Source organism: Clytia hemisphaerica, unplaced genomic scaffold (genome assembly GCF_902728285.1).
Source record: "Clytia hemisphaerica strain Z4C2 unplaced genomic scaffold, Clytia hemisphaerica genome assembly, whole genome shotgun sequence".
NCBI lineage: Eukaryota > Metazoa > Cnidaria > Hydrozoa > Leptothecata > Clytiidae > Clytia > Clytia hemisphaerica.
In genome coordinates this window covers 129,192-153,223 of record NW_027104561.1, presented here as the reverse complement: position 1 = coordinate 153,223, position 24,032 = coordinate 129,192, and the positions used below count along the sequence as shown (strand labels likewise).

The following is a 24,032-nucleotide window of genomic DNA, read 5'->3' as shown; positions in this document are numbered from 1 at the left end:
GAGTGATAAATAGTAAAAAAATTGCTTGATGTTGAAACAACTGTACAATATTATATTTCTAAAGCTAAAGTGTTTATTGAGTAAATATGTATACCATAATATTTCGTGGTTTTCTAAAGAAAAATTTTTTGTCGATGTAGTGCTTCGTGCTATAATATAAGTCGTTTAACTCCTTGACGTCCCACCACGAGCAAAATTTTTTTCTCTCAGGAACGATTTCTCGGCTGCCGGTAGTTTTGATCGAGGACCTAATTCAAATATTTGGAGAAGATATAATGAAGATAGAGCTTTCCAACGGTACCAAACATTAAGGGTTTAGCTATCCCCTAAGCCGAGATAATTCGATTCAGAGTTTAAGCATTGAAAAAAAATTAAGAATACGATTTTTCAGCTATTTGAGAACGTCAAAGAGTTAATGTAAGTCGGTGTGGTTTGTTAATTTTACAACACTTATGACTCCACATCTACTGAAAATTGAAAGTTCAAGAAGAAATTTTAGGGCTGTCGACGTGATAGAGGAGAAAAATGTATCCTCAAGGACGGCAGTCATACCATTTATCAAAAATACCCAATTAGAAACTGACGAGTTTGTTTGAAAAGGAAACGTGCTTGGGCTTTACGTCGTGACGAAAATCCTTATTGGAATATAATGCATATGTCAGGCTTAGGTGCACTGAAACATTAAATATCTTAAAAAATATTAAAAGTTTTTAATCGTATCATTTTGTTTATTCATCTTAGATACATTTTCATTTTCCTATAACGGACTTATTTTTTTAGTCCATAGTTGTTCTTCCATAAATGTCTATTCCGTAACCAGTGATTCATAACTAGTAGTATGGAAATTGATAAAGTTGGAGTGCCTTTTTTAGCATTCTGGTGCATCTTGATCCTGTGTAAACCTAAACGCATATCCTCAGCTTCAAATTGATGTCAATTATTTCTCCTCTTGACAATTGAGTCACAACTGTTAGTTCTATTTGCACGATATCCCAGGGGGATGCATGGACAAAAAGGGATACGGGGATGCGCCGCTGGTCAGCAAGGGTAGTATCCCCCGGTCACGATATATCCATGCACGATCAGTTTGTCCAAATATAGATTTCATTCCATGTTACTCCATCACCTTGAAGTTTTGATAATGCACGCGATGTCACTGAAAATGAATAAAATATAAAGTTTATATAAGTTAAGTGACTTGAAAATCATATATGCAATCCTAGACAAACCTCTCTGTAATTCGAACAAATACCTTATCGGGGAAAAAAATGTCGGAATTTTATTTAGTCGGGGTTTTTTTTCTTCGGGGAAAAATTTCGTCACCTAGAGGCATTTTCGTCACTTTTCCCCGACGAAATTTACAAATTAGTCACTTTTACCCAACTAAATTGTTCAAATGAAATGGTTTCCTTCACTAGCTCGAAAAAAGACCTTGTAATTCGACGTTTAAAGCACTATTTTTGGTTAATAAAGGTGTAAAAGATTTAGATTTTAATTTTTGTTGGGGTTTAAAAAATCCTGTAAAAGTTTTGGTCAGGGATAAAAAAATCAGGTAAAATTTTGGTCGGGTGATAAAATATCGGGGAAAAAATTCGTCGGGTTAAAATTTCGTCACCCCCTCGAAATTTTCGTCACTTTCCCCCGACATTTTTTCCCCGATAAGGTAGGGTCGCATGCACTAAAACAACGACAAATTTGTCCTTGGATCAACATCAACACCGGATCTAAAAAAATTGCTAAAATCTTTATTTGGTCATTACATGACATGGTTGACAACGAAATACCGTCAATTTTTTCTTCAAATACTGTAACACCGACGAATAAAAGGGCTAGTGCCGTAGCAAATTTTTTTTCCGTACATGGACAGAAGTATCATCGACGGTCGGGAGTATCATCGACGGTCGGAAGTATCTCATCTTGACGGTCAGGAGTATCATCGATGGACGGAAGTATCTTAAACTTATCTGAAACCTTGAAATATCGACCCGACCGGGGTTCGAACCCACCAAATGAAAGAGTTTCTGATCAGAAACACAGCGCGCTATACGTTGAGCCACACTCTCACAGCAGAACACAAAATTAGGAAATACTTATAAGATGACAAAAAAGACGGGAATGTTATTATAATATGGGTAAAATTGCCCCTTTTTTAACCTGACTGAAATTCGAGCCGTTACTAGCAACCCTGCGGGACCCAAGGCGCCGAGTATGCACCCGGCACAGTGACAAGCCGTTACTACCAACCCTGACCTAAGCAATTCCAAAAAACAAAACCAAACAACAAAGATGAGATACTCCCGACCGTCGATGATACTTCCGTCCATGTACGGAAAAAAAATCTGCAGTGCTGTAACACCGTCACCTTACAGGTTTTAATATTCTAGCTCAGCTTGAAGCTCAACGTGTTAAATGTTCACTTTAAGTTGAAAATGTATGCTGCGTGCGTTAAATTGCGTTAAATGAGTGTCGAAACTGCCCAGCTGGCACACAACGTTGTTTTAACGTTGAAATAACATTATTTAGACGTTAAGAATGTCACATAGACGTTGTTTTGACGTTGTGTGCCAGCTGAGAAACTGCATTTGCGTCAGAGCCTTACTTCCGATATCTGGGTCGTCGCTCGTATCAACTGAACTTGGAGTCAATGTCATATCATCCAAATTAGTTGCAGTTACCATAGTAAGGTCTGATAGTTTGCCGTTATATGTCGCCTCGTCCAAGTAAGATATTCGATTGGATAGAAATTCCATTGAACAAAAGTATTTCAAATCATTGCAGTAACCGTAAAAGGTTTTTTCGGAAGGGATGATAAATTTCACTTGGGTAATTGTAGTTGATAACCCTATAAAATGAAAGGTTTATGATTGACAATGGGTTCACAAAATTCCCCACGAAGTTTTCTAACCAAAATTGGAAAAAACCGCTTCCAAATTAAATATTCGTATACTCAACAATAGACAGCCCAAAATCGACTTTTTCCTTCAAACTTTGAATCTTGAAAAACATTGAAATAATCAAATTCGTGATATATTTTGGACAAGGAAACAATTTCAAATTCAAATTGGGATTCTAAATTGATATAGGATGGTTCCGAATATACCAAATCGTTTGTGGTTGTAAGTAAGATTTCGTGGGAATTTCCCTTTTTTCTCAAATATTATAACTTTGATTGTAGGATGGTTGCGGATACATTACCCATTAAACAATAAACAATATTTAAACAAATTCTTAAACAATATTTTACCTTTCCATTTCAAGCCATCATCTGTCGAATAATGACAGTTCGAAATAGTTTTCCTGAAAAATAGATTAAATGGAGAAGCTGGTTTACAGTTTTATTTACTTAAAGATATTCTTATGGGATTATACAGTTCAGTATTTCATATTTTAAGCACACCAAAGCTAACTTGAGATCAGATCGTGATTGTTTTCTGCCCACCACGCTGAAACTCAAAAAGGATGGGTGAAAACAAAACAATCTGACGAATATCTCGAATTTGGAAGGACTGCCATCATCTAATAGGAGTGGGAATGACAACAAAGTTATTACGTGATTGTGTTCAAAAGTAGGTCACCGCGTCAGGAAAATTTAGTTTTTGACTCTTTCCCGCACAGCAAGGTTCTTGTTGTAGAATTTTCCGTGGAGGACTATTTTCCTCAAATGGTTAATTTTCAAGGGCCTTCAGACGTCAGAGGTTTACCCATAGATTTATAAAGCCCGAAGATAGATATAAATCTTTTGCTGAAAAGTGTCCCGTGGTTAGGTAGGAAATCCTACCTTAGTCACGTGACATACAATACAATACAATAAAATACAATAGAATTTCAGCGCTCGACCAATCAGAAGCTTCGCGGGTTTTCAAAAACAATAGCAACAATATTTTTTCCGATAATCACTTTTTTTGCCTGTGATAGCTAAAAGCACGACATCTAGCCCTTCGGGCTTTTTAAATCTATGGGTTTAGCGTGCCTGTAAGAAAACTATGACCAGCTGTTATCAGGTTAACCATAGCAAAGTCTAAATGTTAATATCACGTGATCCTGAATGAGTTCCAAGTTTTACAGTTATTACACAGTGTTATACTGCATTTTGTTGTTGTTGAGACCCGGGTTGAGACCCTATCATTTATCGGGTCTTGTGAACTTTAAACTTTTTCACCTGAGTGACCGTCTCCTCGGGATTGGTATTGGAAGGGGCGAGATGGAGTTTTTACAAGCTCTTATTTGATTTGTTTGGTCGTTAACCAGTAATAAAACATGTTACTTTTTCTAAAGAACGCGTCATTATTTTTCCTACTTCGAATGACCAATTAATAAAGTATCTTATAAAAACTCCATCTCATCTGTGTTGGAAAGTATTCAGAACTTACAAATCTCTTTTGGGATCACAAACCAGTAATAATTTTAATCCATCAACCGTCGTTTGCAGAATACTCTTCATGCTCAAAACGTTGTAATGCGCTGAATAATCTAAAATGAAAATAACGACTATAGATTTAAACATTTATCACATTCATAAATGCAAATTTTACAACATAACGAGGCAGAAGTGTGAATATCTTTTATACGATATAGAAAAAGACATACCTGTTGTGCTAACAAAGCAAAATAGACCTTATCGGAGTTTACAATAGAAATCTCTTAGGAATTCCTCGAGGGGAATTCTATTTTAATACACTCAAAACAATCCCACATTACATCGCTTTTTTAGAACTAGTCATAGCTTTCACTAAATGCCCCCACAGAAAGGTCATGTCATGCACTTATAAAGCTTTTAATGCTTTATAAATTAAAGCATAAAAAATAATCCGGAATAATTGATTGATTTAATTATTTATTGATTGGTTGAATAAAAAATCATATTCCATTAACAAAATACTTGAAGAATTCATGCAGCTTGACAATTTAATAAAATTCAAGGAAAAGCTGGAAAAGCTTCTCAAAAACATACTTCGAAAATCATGGTGTCATTATCTTACTGACTTTCACATCTCCTTGTTTGTTTGTTTTTTCTTACAACGATATTTGTCATGATCATTCACTAAATAGACCTTTTCCAATAATGCTGCAGACATCTTCGATTGTAGGCAAAATATATAGCGGTGAATAAATCAACAAGGTAACCAATCAGAAATAGCTTGCTTATTTTTCATTGGCTGCTATATATTTCAATAATTCTCTTTGCTACTTTGCCTAATAAACAATAGTAAGATGATAAGATGATAAAATTTATCAAAAAGTTCTGCGCCATCTGAAATAGACCAATCCTAGTTAAGGCCCGGGCTCCACTTGCGTACGCTGTGATTGCAGTCAAAAGAAAAATAAAAGAATGTCATTGTGGTCCATTAAAGACGTACAGTCGAAAAGTTCAAATGTGTTTTTTTTTCAAGTGCATAGTACTTTTTCATGACACAATCTTTTCTCCAAGCTGAAAGGATTGAAGCCATTAAGATATGATTGCAGCGCAGACAATGAAGATACGGCGGGCCTTCAGGAAACTAGACTTTTTGAGCTTTTTAGCTATATACTCTCACTTTAAGGTGTTCCTGTATGACTGTCTGTGTGCCTAGTCTAACCACTGTTAAATTGGAGCTATTTCACCAAACTCCTGGAGCGTAAGTTATTTAGGCTATCACAACTGCATGAAAAAGTTGAACGTGCGCATGCAAAGTTAAACGAATGTAAACAAACTTTTTTCAGGTTTTTAAAATAGATTTACCACACTGAACAAACAGTGAAAACACTCTAAGTGAGGTAAATCTATTTTGAATACCAAAAAAAAACATTGATTGACATTCAACACATTCAACCACTTTTGGATTCAACTTTTAATACTTATGTGTACTAGTACATTCAACCTTTTTGTACTTTGCCGGTATATTGTCTTACCAAGTTAAGAAGACTTTCTCGAGTTACGACCATATGATGGTCTTTAAAGCTCAAGAAGCTCTATAAACAATAAAGCTATTTATTAATATAATAACAGACAAAGATAAATTCGAAAATTACAGTTTGAACAAAAATATCAAGTGTACATTTGAAAACTTGAGCAAACTTCTTTAAAGACTCCAGAAAAAGAATTGAAATCATTGCTGAAATGAACTTCTGACTAAATTACAGTATTTAGTATTCAGTTTCAAAGACAAGAAACAAAATTTGACATACAAAACACTTTTTCATTTTTCCAGTCAAAATGAATCAGCTCATCATCATAACCAGTCTGCCATTTTGTTTGTTTTGATTTGCAGAAGTAATATTGTAATCAGATGTAATTCGTGTTATGGTGTAATCACTATACTTTTTCTATAATTTGCATTTATAACACTTGCTTCAGCTTTTCAATGCTAAATCAAAACTAATAAAATGTAATACGCAATAATGGTAATAGCATATAACGTAACATGAAAATATGTATAACATTTACCGCTGTATAATTTACCGCCATATTTTTGCGGAACACTTAATTGGCCGGAAAGCCGATTACGACGCAAACACAAAAACAAAAACAATTCGCAAAAAATCGAGATTCCAGTCCAATATATTGCGTGAAGCTATGAATGCCTCCTCAGTCGCTGCGCTCCTTGCGGGGGCAAAAAATAAAAAACTCCGATAAGATCTATTTCAAAAATTTGTGCTCAGGCGGCGCGGTAGGGGGGAAGTTCTTTTGCTGGTAAAAAAAGGTCGATAAAGGAGATAATTAAAATACGTTGTATGCTTACGCTAGCTTTACGTCGCTAATGTTCACATAATAAGAAGTTTTTACAAGATACTTCACTAATTGGTCATTTGAAGTGATAGAGATGACGCGTTCTTTAGAAAAAGTGATAAGATTCTTTTATTACATCTTAACGACCAAACCAATCAAATAAGAGCTTGTAAAAACTCCAGCTTGTCCCTTTTTTTTCCTCGCTTCGACTCATTTCTCCGAATATGGGAGAACAAAAGAAGGTCTCTCCTACAGTCTTTAAAAATATGATTACCTGGCAAATATTTGGTCCGCGTTCTATTGATATTAATTTCATTCTCGTCGCATGCGGTTGGGTCTCTTTGTCCACCAACTCCGCTGGTAGTAGGTCTTTCATTATCAGCTACAATGCAGTCACCCTGTGTCCATCTATATGGTGTTAAAAGCCTTCCCATTCTTGATAAAAAGGGGACACGCGAGTCTGTATGCAGATATATTTCTGCGTTTCCGCCACCAGCGTGGTTGACCAAAAGTTTTGACTCCACGTGCCATAAATGGTAAGGTTTAGATGGGAATTGATGGCGACCCAACGTAAATAGATCGCGACATCGTGAAGAAAGTAAGACTTTATTACTTGTAGTAATATCGCTATACCAGCACAAACCACCCTCGAGATATTTGATACGAAATGGGGCTAGAAAGAAAGTTAGAAGAGATAATTGGTACAAAAGCTTTGGTTAACCTATATTTAAAAGTTAAATTTAGGAAAATATTATCCTCAACACACCGTGAGATCGGGTAACTTGTATCAGTGGGGGAAAACATGCATAGCCTTCAAATGAATGACCTGTCTGGTCATAGAAATACAAAGTTAAATCAAAACAAAAATGGTAGAGTAGAGCTGCGAGTGGAGCTGGGTAGTTCATTTGTTTTGAGATTTTGCTGATTTGATTGGTCAATTATTTGATGGCTAAGCAAGTTTCCCTCCACTGATGCAAGTTACCCAACTTCACGGTACCATAGTTCGCAATTAAAGCATTTTCTCCCTTGAGAATGAAAGTGAAAACCAATGTTCCCAGCCCACAAAGGTTTACCAAAAAGTTACAAAAATTAGATTTCACCAAATCTCTGCTTTTACAAGAACTAAAACTATTCAAAATATCCAAAAATTACTCCATAGTATATACGATGGTTTGTATTACCTTACCGGGAAAAAATGTCGTGTTTTAGTTACTCGGGGATAATTTCGTCATATAGAGGCATTTTCGTCCCTTTCCCCGATCAAAATTTCAAATTCGTCGCTTTTCCCAGACCAAATTCACAACTTAGTAACTTCCAATCAATAGACTTGTCCAAATGAAATGGTTTGTTTTCACTAGCTCGAAAATAGATCATGTATTTCGACTTTTACTGATTGCGGTTTATAAAAGCGTAAAAAATTTGGATTTGAATTTTGGTTGGGGAAAAAAAATCTTTGGAAAAGCTTCTTTGTGTCGAAATCTTGAGGATAGGGCCTTTTGTGTTTTGTCCAATTTTTCATCCCAATTTTCCGTAGAAAAACGGTCAAAATTTATGATACATTATAAAGTTAGAAAATTTTTCCGAAAATTTTCAAATAGTTTTTATCTTTGTGGACAATTTAAAAAAGTTTGAACCAAAAAGGTTAATTACCTATTAAAACTTAGCACTTTTTGATGAAGAGGGTAATATAACATTTCATTAACGTCTTTTTAAAGTTCATAACGTCATTTTTGAAACTAAATTCTTAATTACTCTTGACATGATCAGAGGAATGTAAAGAGATGGAAAAACAGCTTTTCTGATTTACTCAAAGTTCAACGATCACTTCTATTGAAAATTCTATTGTAAAAACGTTGATTAGGTCATTAAATGAAAGTCCAGAAAAGACGGCTCGCCGTACAATTCGGACGGTTTCTACATGCTTTGACGATAAAAATGAAAATTTGTTTTTCCTTTTTTGCTGATTACTAGTTCAATTTTTAAGAATAAGGAGCAATATTTTTACTAATGTATAGCAAAAGAAATTCTTAACGCAATGATAATAAATTGGTTCTTGTAAAACTGTCAGAAGTCGAGTAAAATCAAGATGAAGTTATAATCTTCTCGAGCTCTAGCTTTCCATATAATGATGCGGTCATGATGCGGTTATATCAGTAGAATCGCTATGAAATTCTGAGCAAGAAGATATAGGTACTTTTTCGTATAGGAGAGGTGTACCCAAAATATAAGCCCTAAAAGTTTGCGCATAATCTGGCTTGAAACAAAAGAATTTTGTCACAACACGCTAATTATGCAGATTTTTTATAGCGACAACAAAAGAAACCTATTTACTCGACATAAACTCCCTTAAGGGCAAGAGACCTGGTATATAACGAGCCGTTTTTCCATTGTTTTCAAGAAGCTGTTTTTCCATCTCTTTGCATTCCTCGGAAAGGATAAATAACCAAACAACTTGTAAAAGCAGTTTTTTGTTAAAAAGTGTCAAAAGAAACCCAAAACAAATCCCTTAACAAACTTTCTGACTTAGCCTGGGAGTCCAAGCGTTAAACTTTTTCCACAGTCTATTTTATGATATTTTTTCTGCTTGTTTAACGCTTGGCGTAGGTAACGCGCCTGCAGGGAGATTTTTCCCTGCAAACCTGATTAGTCAGCTTTCGACGTATTACTTGGCAGTACTTTCACGCGCATTTTGATAATTTCGATGCGCGCGCATAATTTATGGAAAAAGTTGACTTTCCAGAAAAAAGGAAAACAAATGAAAATGAAAACATAGATTAATTTCGAAACAAAATGAGTGTTGGGTGGAAGTCTAAATACATGTGGCTGATGTTTTGATGTAGTTTTTAGTAGCTTTGAAAGTCTTTAGAGCTTGTGAAAGGGTTTTTATGGTAAGTTGATTATATGTGTTTGCCTGGGTTTCCAAAGTTCAGAAAGTCTGTCAACAAGGGTTCACACACAGACTGTTTATAACATTCTGTGTCAGACTAATCTAACTGCACCAAGCTCTACAATCTTAGAACTTTGTTAGGTGAGGTATTTTTTGTTTTCTCTAAGATTATGAGCTTGGATTCCCAGGCTATTTCTGACTATAATCAGAGCACTTAAGGAAGACCAGAAAACCAGAGAATATAAATATCTAGACTTTTGTGAATTAGTTTTTCATGGTGACAATGCAAAGAAAAGTGATTTCTTAAGATTATCGCCACATCTCGGATGGCGTATTGAATCTAGCACTTTTTTTTGTTTTTGATTTTCGCATTTTTAATTGTTGCATTCAGTCCAGCCTTTGTATAAGAACCATGTAAGAAATAATTTGCTTCAAATCAACATAAGAGATTGGTCTCTAGTCTTTGTCGGTTATATCCATTGAGTTTAAAGCCCGAAGGGCTAGAGTTCAATCTCTAACCTTTCTCAGGCATTAAAAAGTGAAGCCTTAAAAAATGCGCCGCATTTTTGACGACAGATGTAATCTAGCAATTCCTTTGTTTACGATTGATATATTTTTCGAAATTTAGCGGTAAATTTTAGTTTCAATCTGTCATTTGTGTAAAAACCAGGCGAGCCGCTCAAGGCCGCGCAACTTTGGTAGGATTTGTTGGCTTCAAATCCTACCAAGGAGATTGACTTCTAGCCCTTCGGGCTTATACTTCATTGGCTATATCTCATTGCGTTTAATTTGATCATGGATTTATCATAGAACTCTGGATACACAACGAGCTGGTTTTTCATCGATTTCTCATGTTCTAGCCTTGTCCGCAGTAATGACATTATTGTTCACCCTCCTCCATTCACTAATAATTTTTCGTAATTTTTTTATTGCATTTTTCATCAAAACACAGCTATACACTTCCCAAATGAGACTTAAAGATCTCTCAAGAGAGTCAAATACATCAAATTGATTGCTAATGATATGTCGTTATGACGTTTCAAGCTATGAGAAAGATGCGACAAACATGCTATGTATAAGAAATTGAATGTTGACACCAGAAAATTTCAAACTTCCACCTTGCCAAAACCACCGTGCCACCGCGTGCCTCCAAAAGATTTTCATATCACTATGAAGCCAAGATACTCCAGTCTAACATATGTCAATCCTAGCTCATCTCAGGAAAAAATTGGAAAGATATTGCCAACCTTATTTTCAGCGTCATTCTAGGCTTTTTACTAAATTTTTCTTGTTTGATGAAGTTTTTTTCCCATTTAATTTCATAAATGTATTCGTTAAGCTTTCTTGCTTTCATTTTCAAAGTTGCATCCGATAAATATACAAAAACAAGAAGTTACAGGACTTTTTAGAAACGGGATTATTAATCATTTTTCAAAATCAGGGACCTTCGAGCCGCCATGACAGTGGTCCTTTGCGGACAAAGCTAGAACATCGATTGTTTTCTTAAACAATGGAAAGACAATAGTTCGCTCTCCACCGTTTTATTTGATGTTTATCCAGAGTTCTATGATAAATCCATGATTTGATCTATGACATTTGAATTGCTAGCATAGAATAATATGGAACAGTTCAAACAACACTGTAAAAGAACAGCGGTAAGATAAAAATCAATAGACCTTTTCATTTCACGTCAGGAACATCACTTGCCTCGTTTTGAAATTAATATCAAGGTGATGAACTCCCAGCGGGTTTTATTAAAACAACTTTCTATTCACAGAGAAATCATTTAATGTCTCAAGGGATATTATCACCATGATGGTAATTGTTTGAATACGAGGCAAGTGACGTAATTTATGAAAAGGTCTATTTAGGAAGATATAAGATGGTGAACCAACAACATTAAATCAATATCAAGGTTAAGAACTTACTTATTGGCAATTGACCATCTGCCACGGTACCAAAACGTCCTACGCCTCTGTTAGTTTGGAATTGATACGGTTTTGAGGAATCACATTTATCAGTTTCAAAACAAAATGAAACATCATTAATTATTGAATTGATTGGACGTTCCAGATAAGTAGAATCTTGGAATTCGATCACTTTGTTTTCATATTTTTGGATCGGTGACATCCAGCTTTGACTAGGATCGACATAAGGAATCTACAAAAAATTAAATTTTTGGAGGTTTGTATCCAACATAGTTCATTTTAGAAGTTATGTACATTAAGAAAAGAGATTTTGGCGAGAAGAAATTTTGGATTAGGGACAATTTGTCATTGCAATTCAGTGGAATATATTTTGTCGAACTAAGATTATTTTTAGATTTGAGTAGGTTTCATTTAAGCGAATATCTTGCCTTTATTTCATTAAAGCTTTTTAGTTGAAAAAGGAGGAAAGGGTATCTTTGTGACCTACAAAAACAGTTAATTAGGCAAGAATTAATTTTGAGGAAAAATCTAAAATCGCCAAAATTATTCCCAGGCTAGCTTCGTGGAATAAAGAATTTATCTACTTAGAGGGGAGTGGATGATTCTAGAGGGTGTCAAATTTTTTTCCCACCCTTAGGGGGGGGTCTCAAAAAGATTTCATGTCTTTAGGGGGGTTCTATATTAGGGGCCTTGAAATTTACTTGAGGATATCAAGGGGGTGTAAATTTTTTTGAGAATTTTTGAAAATATTGTAGATACATTCTAACCACTCCCTTAATATTATATATAAAAGAACTTACATAGTGATGAATTTCATTTTTGGAATCATCCATCGAGACCGTTAGCGCCTCGTCAAAAGCTATTGTGTCCTCAACTATAACGACCGATGGGTGATTTGCTGTATACCAAGTTATCGAAATTTTGTCAATTTTAAAATAAAGGTTTGGAATACGTTGGCGAATAAAAATGTCACGTGTCCGTGCAGTCCCTCCAAAATGTATCCAGGGTTGAGCTACCAATTGAAAACTAAAAGAAAATGATCAAGAAGAAACCCGTCAGAATAATAGAGTGTGTTCATATACCTACTATCGTTAATTTTTGCCTCGCTCAGCTATAAAATGTGAAACATGTTTTGTGTAACACCAATAACAATGACTTTAACCCTATTGCTTCTATCAATCAGGGCGGGTGTTTTCCATCACCCTGGTGTCCTTTAAATTATTGATAATATTATTAATAGAGGCGGGTTTCCCGATTCGCAGACACGGGAAACAAAGTTTCTTTTTAGATTCTGGCAGTGCAGGGCGCATGCACCGATCCACGTCGACGTGTCTCGCCGGCTATCAGCCGAACAGATACCAATTTACACCGTGAACAAACTGTGTTGTTATTGTCTCCAACAAAGAATTGAAAAGAAAGAATAATAGAGTAAACCTACGCAGGGTATAAAGCATCAAGCGAGGTCCGGTCAGGTCCTCTTTCTGATAATGTCACTACCTCAGGGGTACCACTTGTAGTTGGAGCTCTTTGCCTCTTATTCTGCATGATTGATATGACTTCTATATGGTCAGTAAACCGATGCAAATAAAATGCAGCACTGATGTACGTTTCGCTGTCTGTTGATGGATTAAATGTCATCTGCAATGGAAAAGAAACTGCATCTATATATCAACACTCACACAAAAGTCTTAAGTAAGTAAGTCTGCGAGCGCAGTCGGAGGCGACCCAAAGGCTTCTCTTTCGATAGCTATCTTACCGAAGGTAGGGGAATTAAGCAGGGAGGTGTCATGAACATAAAAACGACTGGACATCCATCTGTTATTGTCTCTTTGAAGCGAGCTTCGTTGCTACCTGTATTTTGAATTTAGAATAAAAAATCCGACAATATTCCGTCATAATTTTATTTCTTTGAAATATTTAGGTAAAAAGATTGATAGAGCTTGAACATTACTCCTAATCCCGCAACAAATCATTTTCGAATTTTTTCACAAGTTTGCAATATATTTTATCAATATTTTTCAACTTTGAAATGCAGAATTTCAACTGCGTGTATACTTTTGAATCCCTTTTGTTATACTCCAATAATTGTTTTTATGACTTGAAAAAAATAGCTTGCCAAAGTTGAGAGCCTGTGTCATAAAAATATCGAAATTTGAATGTGACACTCTCTAAAATTATTAGACACTTTTAAATCAAAATTTTAAATATTAGTCGGAGTTTTGACAAGCTGACGATGATTTTGCCTCTGTTATCTTTTTTTATAATATAGATAAAAGACTTGAGAAGAGTAGAACAACAGAGACTTTTGTCGAAGTTTTGACGTTGTTAGCAATGTATTCCCAAGTGGTGTATCGTCAAAATCTATTGTTTCATTTTATGCTTTTAACGAGGCGGCAACGGAGCTAGCGCAGTGTTTTCTACAAAAAGACAAAGGAGATGGATGTCCAGTCGTTTATATGTTCATGGAGGTATCAAGTACCATTTTAGAAATCCGGCTGGGGTTGAACCCAATGAAGTATAAGCCCGAAGGGCTAGAAATCAATCTCCTTGGTAGGATTTGAAGCCAACAAATCCTACCAAAGTTGCGCGGTCTTGAGCGGCTCGCCTGGTTTTTACACAAATGACAGATTGAAACTAAAACTTACCGCTAAATTTCGAAAAAAATATCAATCGTAAACAAAGGAATTGCTAGATTCAATCTGTTGTCAAAAAATGCGGCGCATTTTTTAAGGCTTCACTTTTTCTTGCCTGAGAAAGGTTAAAGATTGAACTCTAGCCCTTCGGGCTTTAAACTCAATGGTTGAATCCACAACCTTGCGAACCGTAGCCGGATGCTCTTCCACTGCACTACGGTCGCAAAAGTCTTCATCAACTTAAATTGGTTTAGAATTTAGATTAGGTTTTAGTCGAATCAAAAACGCTACCCAAACACAGTTCCTTATTAGGCTTTTTGATTATTTGATAATACTATTTGATTGTTTCACTTCCATTAAAAAATAAATAGAAGAGTGGTTTTAAGTGGGAGATATGAAAATCGATAGCGACATAAAAATAACAGTCAAATGTTTTTTGGCAATTTTACAAGCAGATGATATGGAGTTTTTATTAGATACTGTGGTATGGATAATGGTTATTTGAAGTAATAAAAATGACGCGTTCTTTAGAAAAAGTAACAAAAATGCTACAAGAGACCGTTCCTTCCAAAAAGAAATTGAATTGATAAAGCAACCCTTCTTCAAAAACGGACATACAGCACTACGGACAGCGACATGCTAAAAGCCCGATGCTCCGCTAGATAAAAAAAGAGTCAATATAAATGAACTTTATAATCTAATCTTAGATTTTTTACTAAATTATAAAAGAACATACCACTGCTTCTACATCCATCTCGAATCTATTCCCTTGACTCGTAATAGCGTGAAGATAAAATCCTTTGTCTTGTGAAACGGCACTGTCATACACTAGTTGTGTTGCATTTCTCTTGAAATATCCCCAACCCCAAGAACCTTGCATACCATTCCAATAACGAGTGTTACTGCGAAGTGTGTCCATGTCACGATTAATTGATAATGATGGGATTCTGGCTACCAGTCCCATGTCTAAAAATCAAAGTTTTATTGTTGTGTATTATTTGACTTTAATAAAAAGAATAAATCACAATCCCAGCTGGCACACAACGTTTTTTCGACGTCTATCTAACGTTCACAACGTCCACATGACGTTAGAAGAACGTTGAAACAACGTTGTGTGCCAGCTGGGATGTAAATAAACAAATGAGAAGAAATTTTTGCAAATTTTTTTATAACAATATACTACACCCCCTGCTCACAGACCCAATGTGACTCCTTACCACTGCAAAAATTGGCCAAAATATCGTCCCCGGTGAAAAGTTATCCTCCAATTTTTGTCCCCATTGAAAATAATCAACGAAACTGATCCTCACTGCAAAATATTATGCTATTTTTCCCATCCCCACTGAATGTTCTGACTTGAAAAAAAAAGAATTGAAATCCCCAGCCATAAAAAATAAGGGAACATCGAACCCCATCGAGTTTCAGTCCGTTATTTTTATCCCCATTAGCTGAAAGAATCCTACCAGGTCTGTGAGAAGGGGGTGTTATACATTATAAGAATATTCATGGTAATGAAATTTTGGACAAAAATTAAGAATATTCTAGGAATATTGCCATCGTGGAATTCAGGAACAGTATCTAAATGATTTTAGAGCATTTTTAACTTTGAATTGTGAACTATCCCTGGAGGAAGCTCAATACTTTGTCATGGTGTGCATTACATGTTCAATTTAGGTTGAATTTCGTTTCTGACCAAAGAAGATTTTCCCAAAAAAAGTTAAGAATATCTAATATGATTAATGAAAAAAAAAACACCACTCTTATAAAAAAAGCGTGCCATCTTGAAAATAGTTTTCCAAGTCGGAGATGTACAAGCTATAAAGGGTCCCTTTATTACATACACCTTCGATTCCTCAAAAACCATAAATTAGTAATTAAGTGTCTGAAGGGTCCTAAAACTAAAAAAGATAAAAAATGGGCTCCCCCAATGAGTCAAGAATTCGGGTTTTTTGGATTAAAATTTGAGCATTTTGGATGAAAATTGGGAAAAAGAGTCTTCCAAAGAGTCACTGTATATATTTACCTGGCTGGCCATTTGATCCATGTTTTGCCTTAATGTACATTCTCATCATGGTAGTCTGTGGAAATTGGACAAAAGGAAAATCCAAAGTAAATTTTCCATCAAAATTTTGACCACCGGTACATGTTGGGCCACATTGACTTCTGGAATTGGAAGTTGTTGGTTTAAAACCCGGTGACATATCTAAAGAAAAGAAGAATAGCAACTACATTATGTTGAGCTCCATATACTATTACAGTACCAAGAAATTTCCAATCTATTGCATGCTATCTTGCAAACTCTGTTCTTAAAGTATCTTCAATTTTTTATAGATATGAACATGATCTAGTGCTGGAGTCCTAACTAAGGACGAAATGCCTACACGTTTTTTATAAGAACATCCAACATTTTTGAAGCCTTTGGATGTTCTTAACGTTTTAAGCCTGAAAATGTTTTTAGTATTCTTTCGCCGCTTTGTGAGTACTTTTGTACATTTTCCTAAGAAATTGAGTTTTTTTGAGTCCACGAAGCCTTAAAATGTTGTTAACTTGTTCTAAACATTTTGGCCGTTGAAGCCTTATGTTCTAATATATTTTGCTCTTATAAAAAACGTGTATGCTGCTCTATTACCCAAACCTTCTGAGTGAATAAAGTTGGACAGAAATCTTTATCTCTTCAAATATTCGTGATTCGTTAAAAAATTCTAAAACTCTATTGTACTTAGTTAACCGATTGCAGACGTATCCCCCCTGACAGTGACAACTGTTAGGATTCCGGCAGTCATCATTCGCGCTACGGCAGATTTCTATTGGCTATTTGATAGACAAGATAAATATACTCTATGATATTACACAGCTTCGTCTCGTCCACGAAGAAGGCCATGGCTCTGAATATTGCCAAATATTGAGAGTGCAATGACCCTCCTCGTGGACGAAGCTGTGTAATTCAATTCAGTTCAACTATTTTTCAAAGAATTGTCCACGAAAGGAATAACAACAGCCCCTTAAAGTTCAAAAATTCACATTCAAATTTACACTTGAAACAAAGTTAGAAAAAGTTTAAAGTTATACTCACAACCGGGTTGACAAGTATAGGTGAAGTATTCACCATTGGTGCCTCCGTCGCATGTACCACCTGTGCACGGGCGAGTATACCTTTGTACTGTTTGACCACTAACATCATGATTGTAACAGCCTTGGTTATGGACCCATGAACCCCATGATCCTGATGAAAAGAAGTTATAAATTGAAATAATATCTTATACCGTAACACTAATTGAAGTCTAATTGTCGACATCCCTCATCTAATTCCGACACCCTTCTTATAGATAAGAGATTCCACAAGGATTTACACTATTTATGAAGGTAACATTTGAAGACTCATGAAAAACTATTATTTGGAAAAGACCTTATCCACGAAATACCTTTAAACAAAACTCAAAATTGTCATAAAAACTACTTTTTAAATGTTTATTGGCATCAAAGAAGCGCTAATAATGCTTATTTCAACAACCAACACGCGTGATTTGACATTAACCCTTTAAGTGCCACGGTCATTTTTTTTAAGAAAAATCGCTAGTTTAAACTATAAAGGCTTATATCTCTAGATCTAGAAGAAGTTAGAAGCTTGTTCATCGCTCGTTGGATAGATTAAAGTCTCCTTTTTCTTTTCGGCGCCACCCGATTTAGGTAGGTTGGGGTGTTCGGCGGCTAAAGGCGAGGGGGTAGGTAAGGGAAATTAAAGTAGTCAGGCCTACTGCGCTGACCTGCCTGAATGATAGAAAAGTGCCCAGTAGTAAAACTCCAAATTAATTCGCTGAAATACAGAATCAAGTAAACCAGGTCAAAATTTGGAGGTTCTTGGATCACTCGTTGACCGAAAATGGTCAAAAAACGGTCAAAATCTTAAAAAAGTAGATTTTTGTCAAATTTTTCCATTTTTTTTTACTTTTTGGCTTAAAATCTCGCTAGACAGACTCACTTTATATTTTTTTATTTTTTTTGACCATGAAGCACAATCCAATTCCTACGAGTTAGACCAAAAATGACGATTTCTAACTCAAACTGGGCATGCTGTGAACGTTAGATAAACGTCGAAAAAACGTTGTGTGTCAGCTGGGAAACGCGATTATATTATTCTTACCTGATGCTTGTGTATTTGTTATCCCACCAAAAAGAAATAACAACAACAAAATTCCATGGTAAACACATAACATTCTGATGTAGTTTTTATGATTCAACAATACAATCAAGAGAAAGGATCCACCATAATGATTTCATTTATCTAATTTTAACAGTATACTTTGTCAATGAATGCTTGATTTCAATTTGTTAGTCAAACTTTACTAAACCATACATAATATCTACATAAAATATAAAATTTATAACTACTAAGATTATCTTCAAAAAGAAATTTAATAAGAATTAACTATTGAGGTGGCCAAAATATGATATTCACGAATTCAATTAGAAAGTAAAAAATATTTCATCAAATTTATTCAAATCTTAAGTTACTTGGATATATAGCAATTTATCTTCTTCAAAATGATACATTTTGAATCAACAATGTCCACAGATACATATAGAAAAATTTTAAATTTAGATTAGTTACAAGAAAATATTAGGAGTGTTCGAGGATGACATTTTATTACAAGAATCTTTAACTCTTTCCGTACTAACAAGCTAAATTTCCTCTTTCCTCTTCCTCTTCGATTTTTTCGGCTGCCGGTAGTTTTCGGTAATTTTGATTTAGGACCTATTTCGAAAAAAAGGGCTGAAAAGAGAGATCTTGAAAAGGACTTTCCGACAAACCCAAACATGACCTATTTTGCTCTAGTTTAAGCTGAAAAAATTAAATTTGAAGTTGACGTACAGTGGCTTTGAAGAAAATCCTTAAATTTCAGTTCCCCAGTACTTGAGAAGTTAATCTGGGATAAAAATTTACCGTTGTGGATTACTATGCCCTATGGATGTATTGGTTTCGAATAATGGAATTGCGTGATGCGTTAAAATCAATCAATAAAAATCTTATGAAAGGATTTCCCTGACGTGAGCCATTTTCTATAAAAAAACATCTTTACGATTTTCTATCTCAGTGTTTTTAGCGACGCTGCACCCAACTATTTGTTTATTGATCAGTGGGTCATAAAGCACCGTTTGCGACAGTTAATTCCTGCAAAATGCAAAAAACTGCCCGTTCGCGAAAGTTTCTTCATAAATTCCAAAAATGTCGGTTCCAAAAAGAGTCCAAACATTTTGATATATTGTTCTTGAAGGACAAAAGATATCACAAAAATTAATATTTCGTTAGAAAGATAATTACGAGTGAATAGTATCCGTCTGGGTCAAAATTTACTTTTTACAGCCGAAAAATGTGTTAAAATGGACCTATACTTTGGAACAGTTGGAAAATACTTAGAAATGTAAGTTCCTATAACAAAAATAGTTATATTTTTTACCATGGCTGAATCCCACATCCTATTGCCCAGCTGGTACACAACGTTGTTTCAACGTTCATCTAACGTTATATGGACGTTGTGAACATTAGATAAACGTTGCAACAACGTTATGTGCCAGCTGGGTGATTATGAACCCCCAAGAAGTATTGCTGAAACTTCAACGCTGAAAATGAGACCACAATCCTACGGATTTATTTCAAAATAAATGAACTTTTCGCTAAAATTTTCTCTTTAAATTTCAAAAGTTTCTAATGCTTGCTTTGCTCTTTGAAATCATTTAGGAAAAAAAGACTTGAATATTTGAACTTCATTACTGTATTTCTTTATTTTAGTATTTCGCATTTTTTCTTGAAACGTGAATGACTTATTTCGGCTCAACTATTGAATGCTAGGTCATGTGAAAAAGTAGATGTCATCTGAATGATAACTATTTATATACTGTATTATTCATAAGATTTTTTGAAGAACCCGACCATCAAATTATTACTATTCAAACATTTTTCCATTTTCTGTCCAATAGTTCACAAGACAATCAACAAAATTACAAAATCAAGTCACGAATTCATCGGTCAATTTGACCAAAACATTTTCTCCTAGCCTTCAGAAGACTCTGTAGTTCGTAGTCTGGACACCAATACTTTCCTTTACCTCATTCACAAAGCTCACATAGTGAATGATAATTGCCACAAATGAATATTTTGAATTTGGCAGCTCACCAAATCTGACCAATCGAAACGGCGTAAAGACCTCACGTGATTTTATTTTACGTTTTTTTATGCAAGAAATTTTGTTACCCATCTGCTTAGGACCTCGGTTTAAATTGTAAGTAGACGATATCCTACACTTGTTTATAATAGGTCGATTATATATATAGTCAAAGAAGTATTGAACCTTCAACTATTCAAAAAATGTAATAAACAAAAAGAGACAAAACAATACCAACAAGAGGACACAACAACACAACATGCTCAGGATGAATATTCATAAAATGGAAACCAGGTATGTGATATCAAATGATGACAAAAGATCTAAACTATTTGTACATAATTCTGATGGAGCAGAAAAACAGAAATGGGACAATGGTGTATTCTTCGGAAGTATCTCAAATATATATATATATCGATCTGGTCAGTCAGGGTGCAGTACGCAGTGCTGATGAGTTCCTTGATAAAGTCGAAATGCATACACCTCCTCTGTCACCCAAATCTTCTGAGTGAATATAGTTGGGCAGAAGTTCTTATCTCTTTACATTCATCATATCTAAAACTTTCAGTTTGTCCAAACATAAATCTCATTCCATGTTGAACCACCATCATCAAATTTTGATATTCCATGTTGAGTCACTAAGAAATTAGAAATTGAGAAAAAATTAAATGTTTGGATCAAATTTTGGAGTAAATCCTTTTTTATCTAGAATGAACGGAACATCTTTAAGGATTACAATATGAGGGAGGGTTTATCGCTCAAATTGGTCAGATGTCTTTAAAATTTCTCTGCACTTCAAGGGTTTGATTTTGGGGCCCTAAAGATTGACCGCATTTTATTAAGTCGTTTTTCGTCGATATAAGTGACGCGCCGGAGCTAAGAAGGACGTATGCTCAATAAATGTGGATGATATGTCGACTTCACTTGGGTTGAATTTTGTAATTTCAAAATGTAAAGTTCTGACTCGTAAAATTAACTTCTTGAAATTTTATTTTCAATGCAAAAGCCGTTTTAAGTTTTCTATTCTAAGCAAAAGTTATAATGACCATTTCAGCTGTTTTTAGGCTTATTCGCACGCAATATTTTCAAAAGAAAATGCCGACTCAAAAAGCAGTATTAACAGATTACCTTTGATATTTGGGTCTTCCTCAGTTGGTTGACTATTGGGACTCAAATCTATGGTATCAAAATTCATCGATAAAACACTTTCCACATCAAAAATCTTATTAATAAAGGCCATTCCATCCAAATATGTAATCTGATTGGATTGTAAATTCCAGGAACAATGGTATTTGACTTCATTGCAATAACCGTAAAATAGATTTTCGGACGGGATGTAGAGTTTAATCTGAGTTATAATTGGTGTCAAGCCTAAAAATAAAGCAAAACCCTGAGTTTAAAACACGTGTGGCAAAAGCAGCATCAAGAATAGACCAAAGTCTATATTCTGACTGAACTTTTCTTTCTTATAATTTTTTATGGTGAAGTAGACTAGGAGTATTTGAGAAGGTCGTCATTTTGAAGGAAAATATGTTAAATATCCAAATTAACAAAAATATGCTACTTGGAGTTGAAAAATATACTTAGGATTAAGATGTCTAATCTCCATTTTCATATCAAAACATTGCTTCACCCTATTTTTACCTTCCAAAAGCAACAAAAATCTGACGGACTGTTTTACAGTCCACCTATGCAAAAGCGTATTAACATAAACTAACGGGCCACTTAATCGCGCCACCCAATCATAATATAGCTTCAAGTGGACCTCGCGCTACATCAAGAGGGGTTTGTTGGTGTTACACAATTTTTTTATAAAATATACTCTATAAAAGGGGCCCCCAGCGGTTTGCATGAATGCGTGAATGGTTATTTTTCGGTTGCTTAAATGCGTGAAAATTCAAAAATTCATGATGAACTTTGCTAAGAAAGTAAGAATATGCTAAGAATATCACTATCCTGAAACTTGGACATTGAAACCAAGAATATGCAATTTTTAGAGCTTTATTTTCTGCAAATTAACAATTACTCCCCTGTAAGGCTAAAAAATGCTACATTTTACAGTTATGGATTACATGTTAAATATAGGTGGAATTTCGATCCTAGGTTAAGAATACCGTATTTCCCTTCTAAGAGTGAAGAATATCCATGATGAAATGTAAAAATACCTTTCTTGTAAAAATTCAGGTACTTATGTTTATGGACCTCGGCAATTGATGAGCTTACCGATAAATACATACATATAATATATTCGTCAGAAAGTCGTCAGAGAATGGTAAACCAATGTCAAACTCTTTGGTGTCCAATAAACGTGTACCCGGTTCTCTCGGACCTTAATAGGTCCCTCTACATTATTATCTTTTTAAATTCTATTCCAACCTCCCTCCCCCCCCCCGATTATTTGGCACTTGAAAGTAAAAAAAAATAATGCGCTAAATGCTTTTGTGTGTGGCAATGTCAATTGTCAATGTCACTATTACTTTAAGATATGAAAATTGTACAGGAAATTCATTGGCTAGTCTTATTCTGTTTCTTGCTTTATAAATTGCTTGAATTACCTTTCCATTTATGGCCTTTAGGATCCACACTGTAATGACAATTTGATACGCTTTTTCTAGAAAGTCAAAATAAAGATTTTTAATGAATTTCTTTTCTATTAGAACAAAATATATAAGAATGTAAATTATTAAGAATAAGTTAAGAATATTTTAAAGGCTTTGCGGACTCTTAAAGACCCATTTCTTAGGAAAATTGATATATCTTAGAACATAGTCTTAAAAGTAAACAAGTGACATGCTGAATGGACCTACTTAATGATTAACATCAGATGGAAATAAGAAAAAAGTGACAATAATTGTACAAAAATTCAGAATGGAAAAATAAAGCTTGTGTGTTGAATAATGTAAAATGGTAAAAAGGAATTTCCCCAAATACGAAAATCACTTAACCCTATTAGCCCCAAGCTTTTTTGACTTTAGTATCCCCAGGGGGGGTAGAATCTACCACCCTCGATTATTTTTGATCTAGAAGAGCTATGGCCATGAAATTTGGTACAGATGTTCTCCAACATGATACAATTTTCCAGGAAGAAAAAAAAAATTGATGACCTCATTCAAATGACGTCATCACAAAATTTCCACCTGTCGGAAAAAAGCCCAAAAATATTGTGTACAAAAATGTCTATTACAGTCGAACCAATAAAGATATTTCAATTCTGTTTGATTTTCAAAAAATTTTTTTTGATTTTTTAAATTTGTATTATCAATGCCTATCACGTGTCACAATTTGAAAATGATTGAATTAATAGTTTAGAAGTTATCAGCATTTTAAAATTTTGAGTTTTATACGATTTTAGCTGGGTTTTATGTCATGTTTCACAATAAAGTCATAAAACCTGATTTGGACAACCTATGACCCTGAAATTTGGCACAAATACTCTTAATAAGATTTTATTAAAAGTCAGAAAGTTTCAAGTCGTTTAAAAAATTTTTCTCCGAGATATAAACAAAAGAACTCCAGCGTGGTAGATTCTACCCCCCCTGGGGCTAATAGGGTTAAACCATTCAGGCCCAAAAAACCCTATTTTTAGGTATTTTTTGGCCCAAATTTGCCCAAATAAACTTTTTCTCAAAAATCGGGCTCCGTCACGTTCTGGGCATTGCCATTTTGCATCATTGTGCAAAAAATCAGAAAAAAATAATGAGCCAATCCTGAGAAAAA

At 34.7% G+C, this 24,032-nt stretch overlaps 1 protein-coding gene across 1 annotated transcript; it reads right to left on the bottom strand.

The window, feature by feature from the left end:
• Positions 1 to 1,082: 1,082 nt before the first annotated feature.
• LOC136823230 (uncharacterized) lies at positions 1,083 to 18,531 on the bottom strand. The gene is made up of 12 exons (XM_067079410.1): positions 18,296 to 18,531; positions 17,228 to 17,377; positions 16,178 to 16,357; positions 14,891 to 15,120; positions 12,960 to 13,159; positions 12,322 to 12,547; positions 11,522 to 11,753; positions 6,981 to 7,379; positions 4,371 to 4,470; positions 3,245 to 3,297; positions 2,600 to 2,842; positions 1,083 to 1,156 (listed from the first exon to the last, which is right to left on the bottom strand). The coding sequence occupies exons 1-12, from the start codon at positions 18,366 to 18,368 to the stop codon at positions 1,083 to 1,085; spliced, it is 2,160 nt and encodes a 719-aa protein (XP_066935511.1). The 5' UTR covers positions 18,369 to 18,531.
• Between the last annotated feature and the right edge of the window lie 5,501 nt (positions 18,532 to 24,032).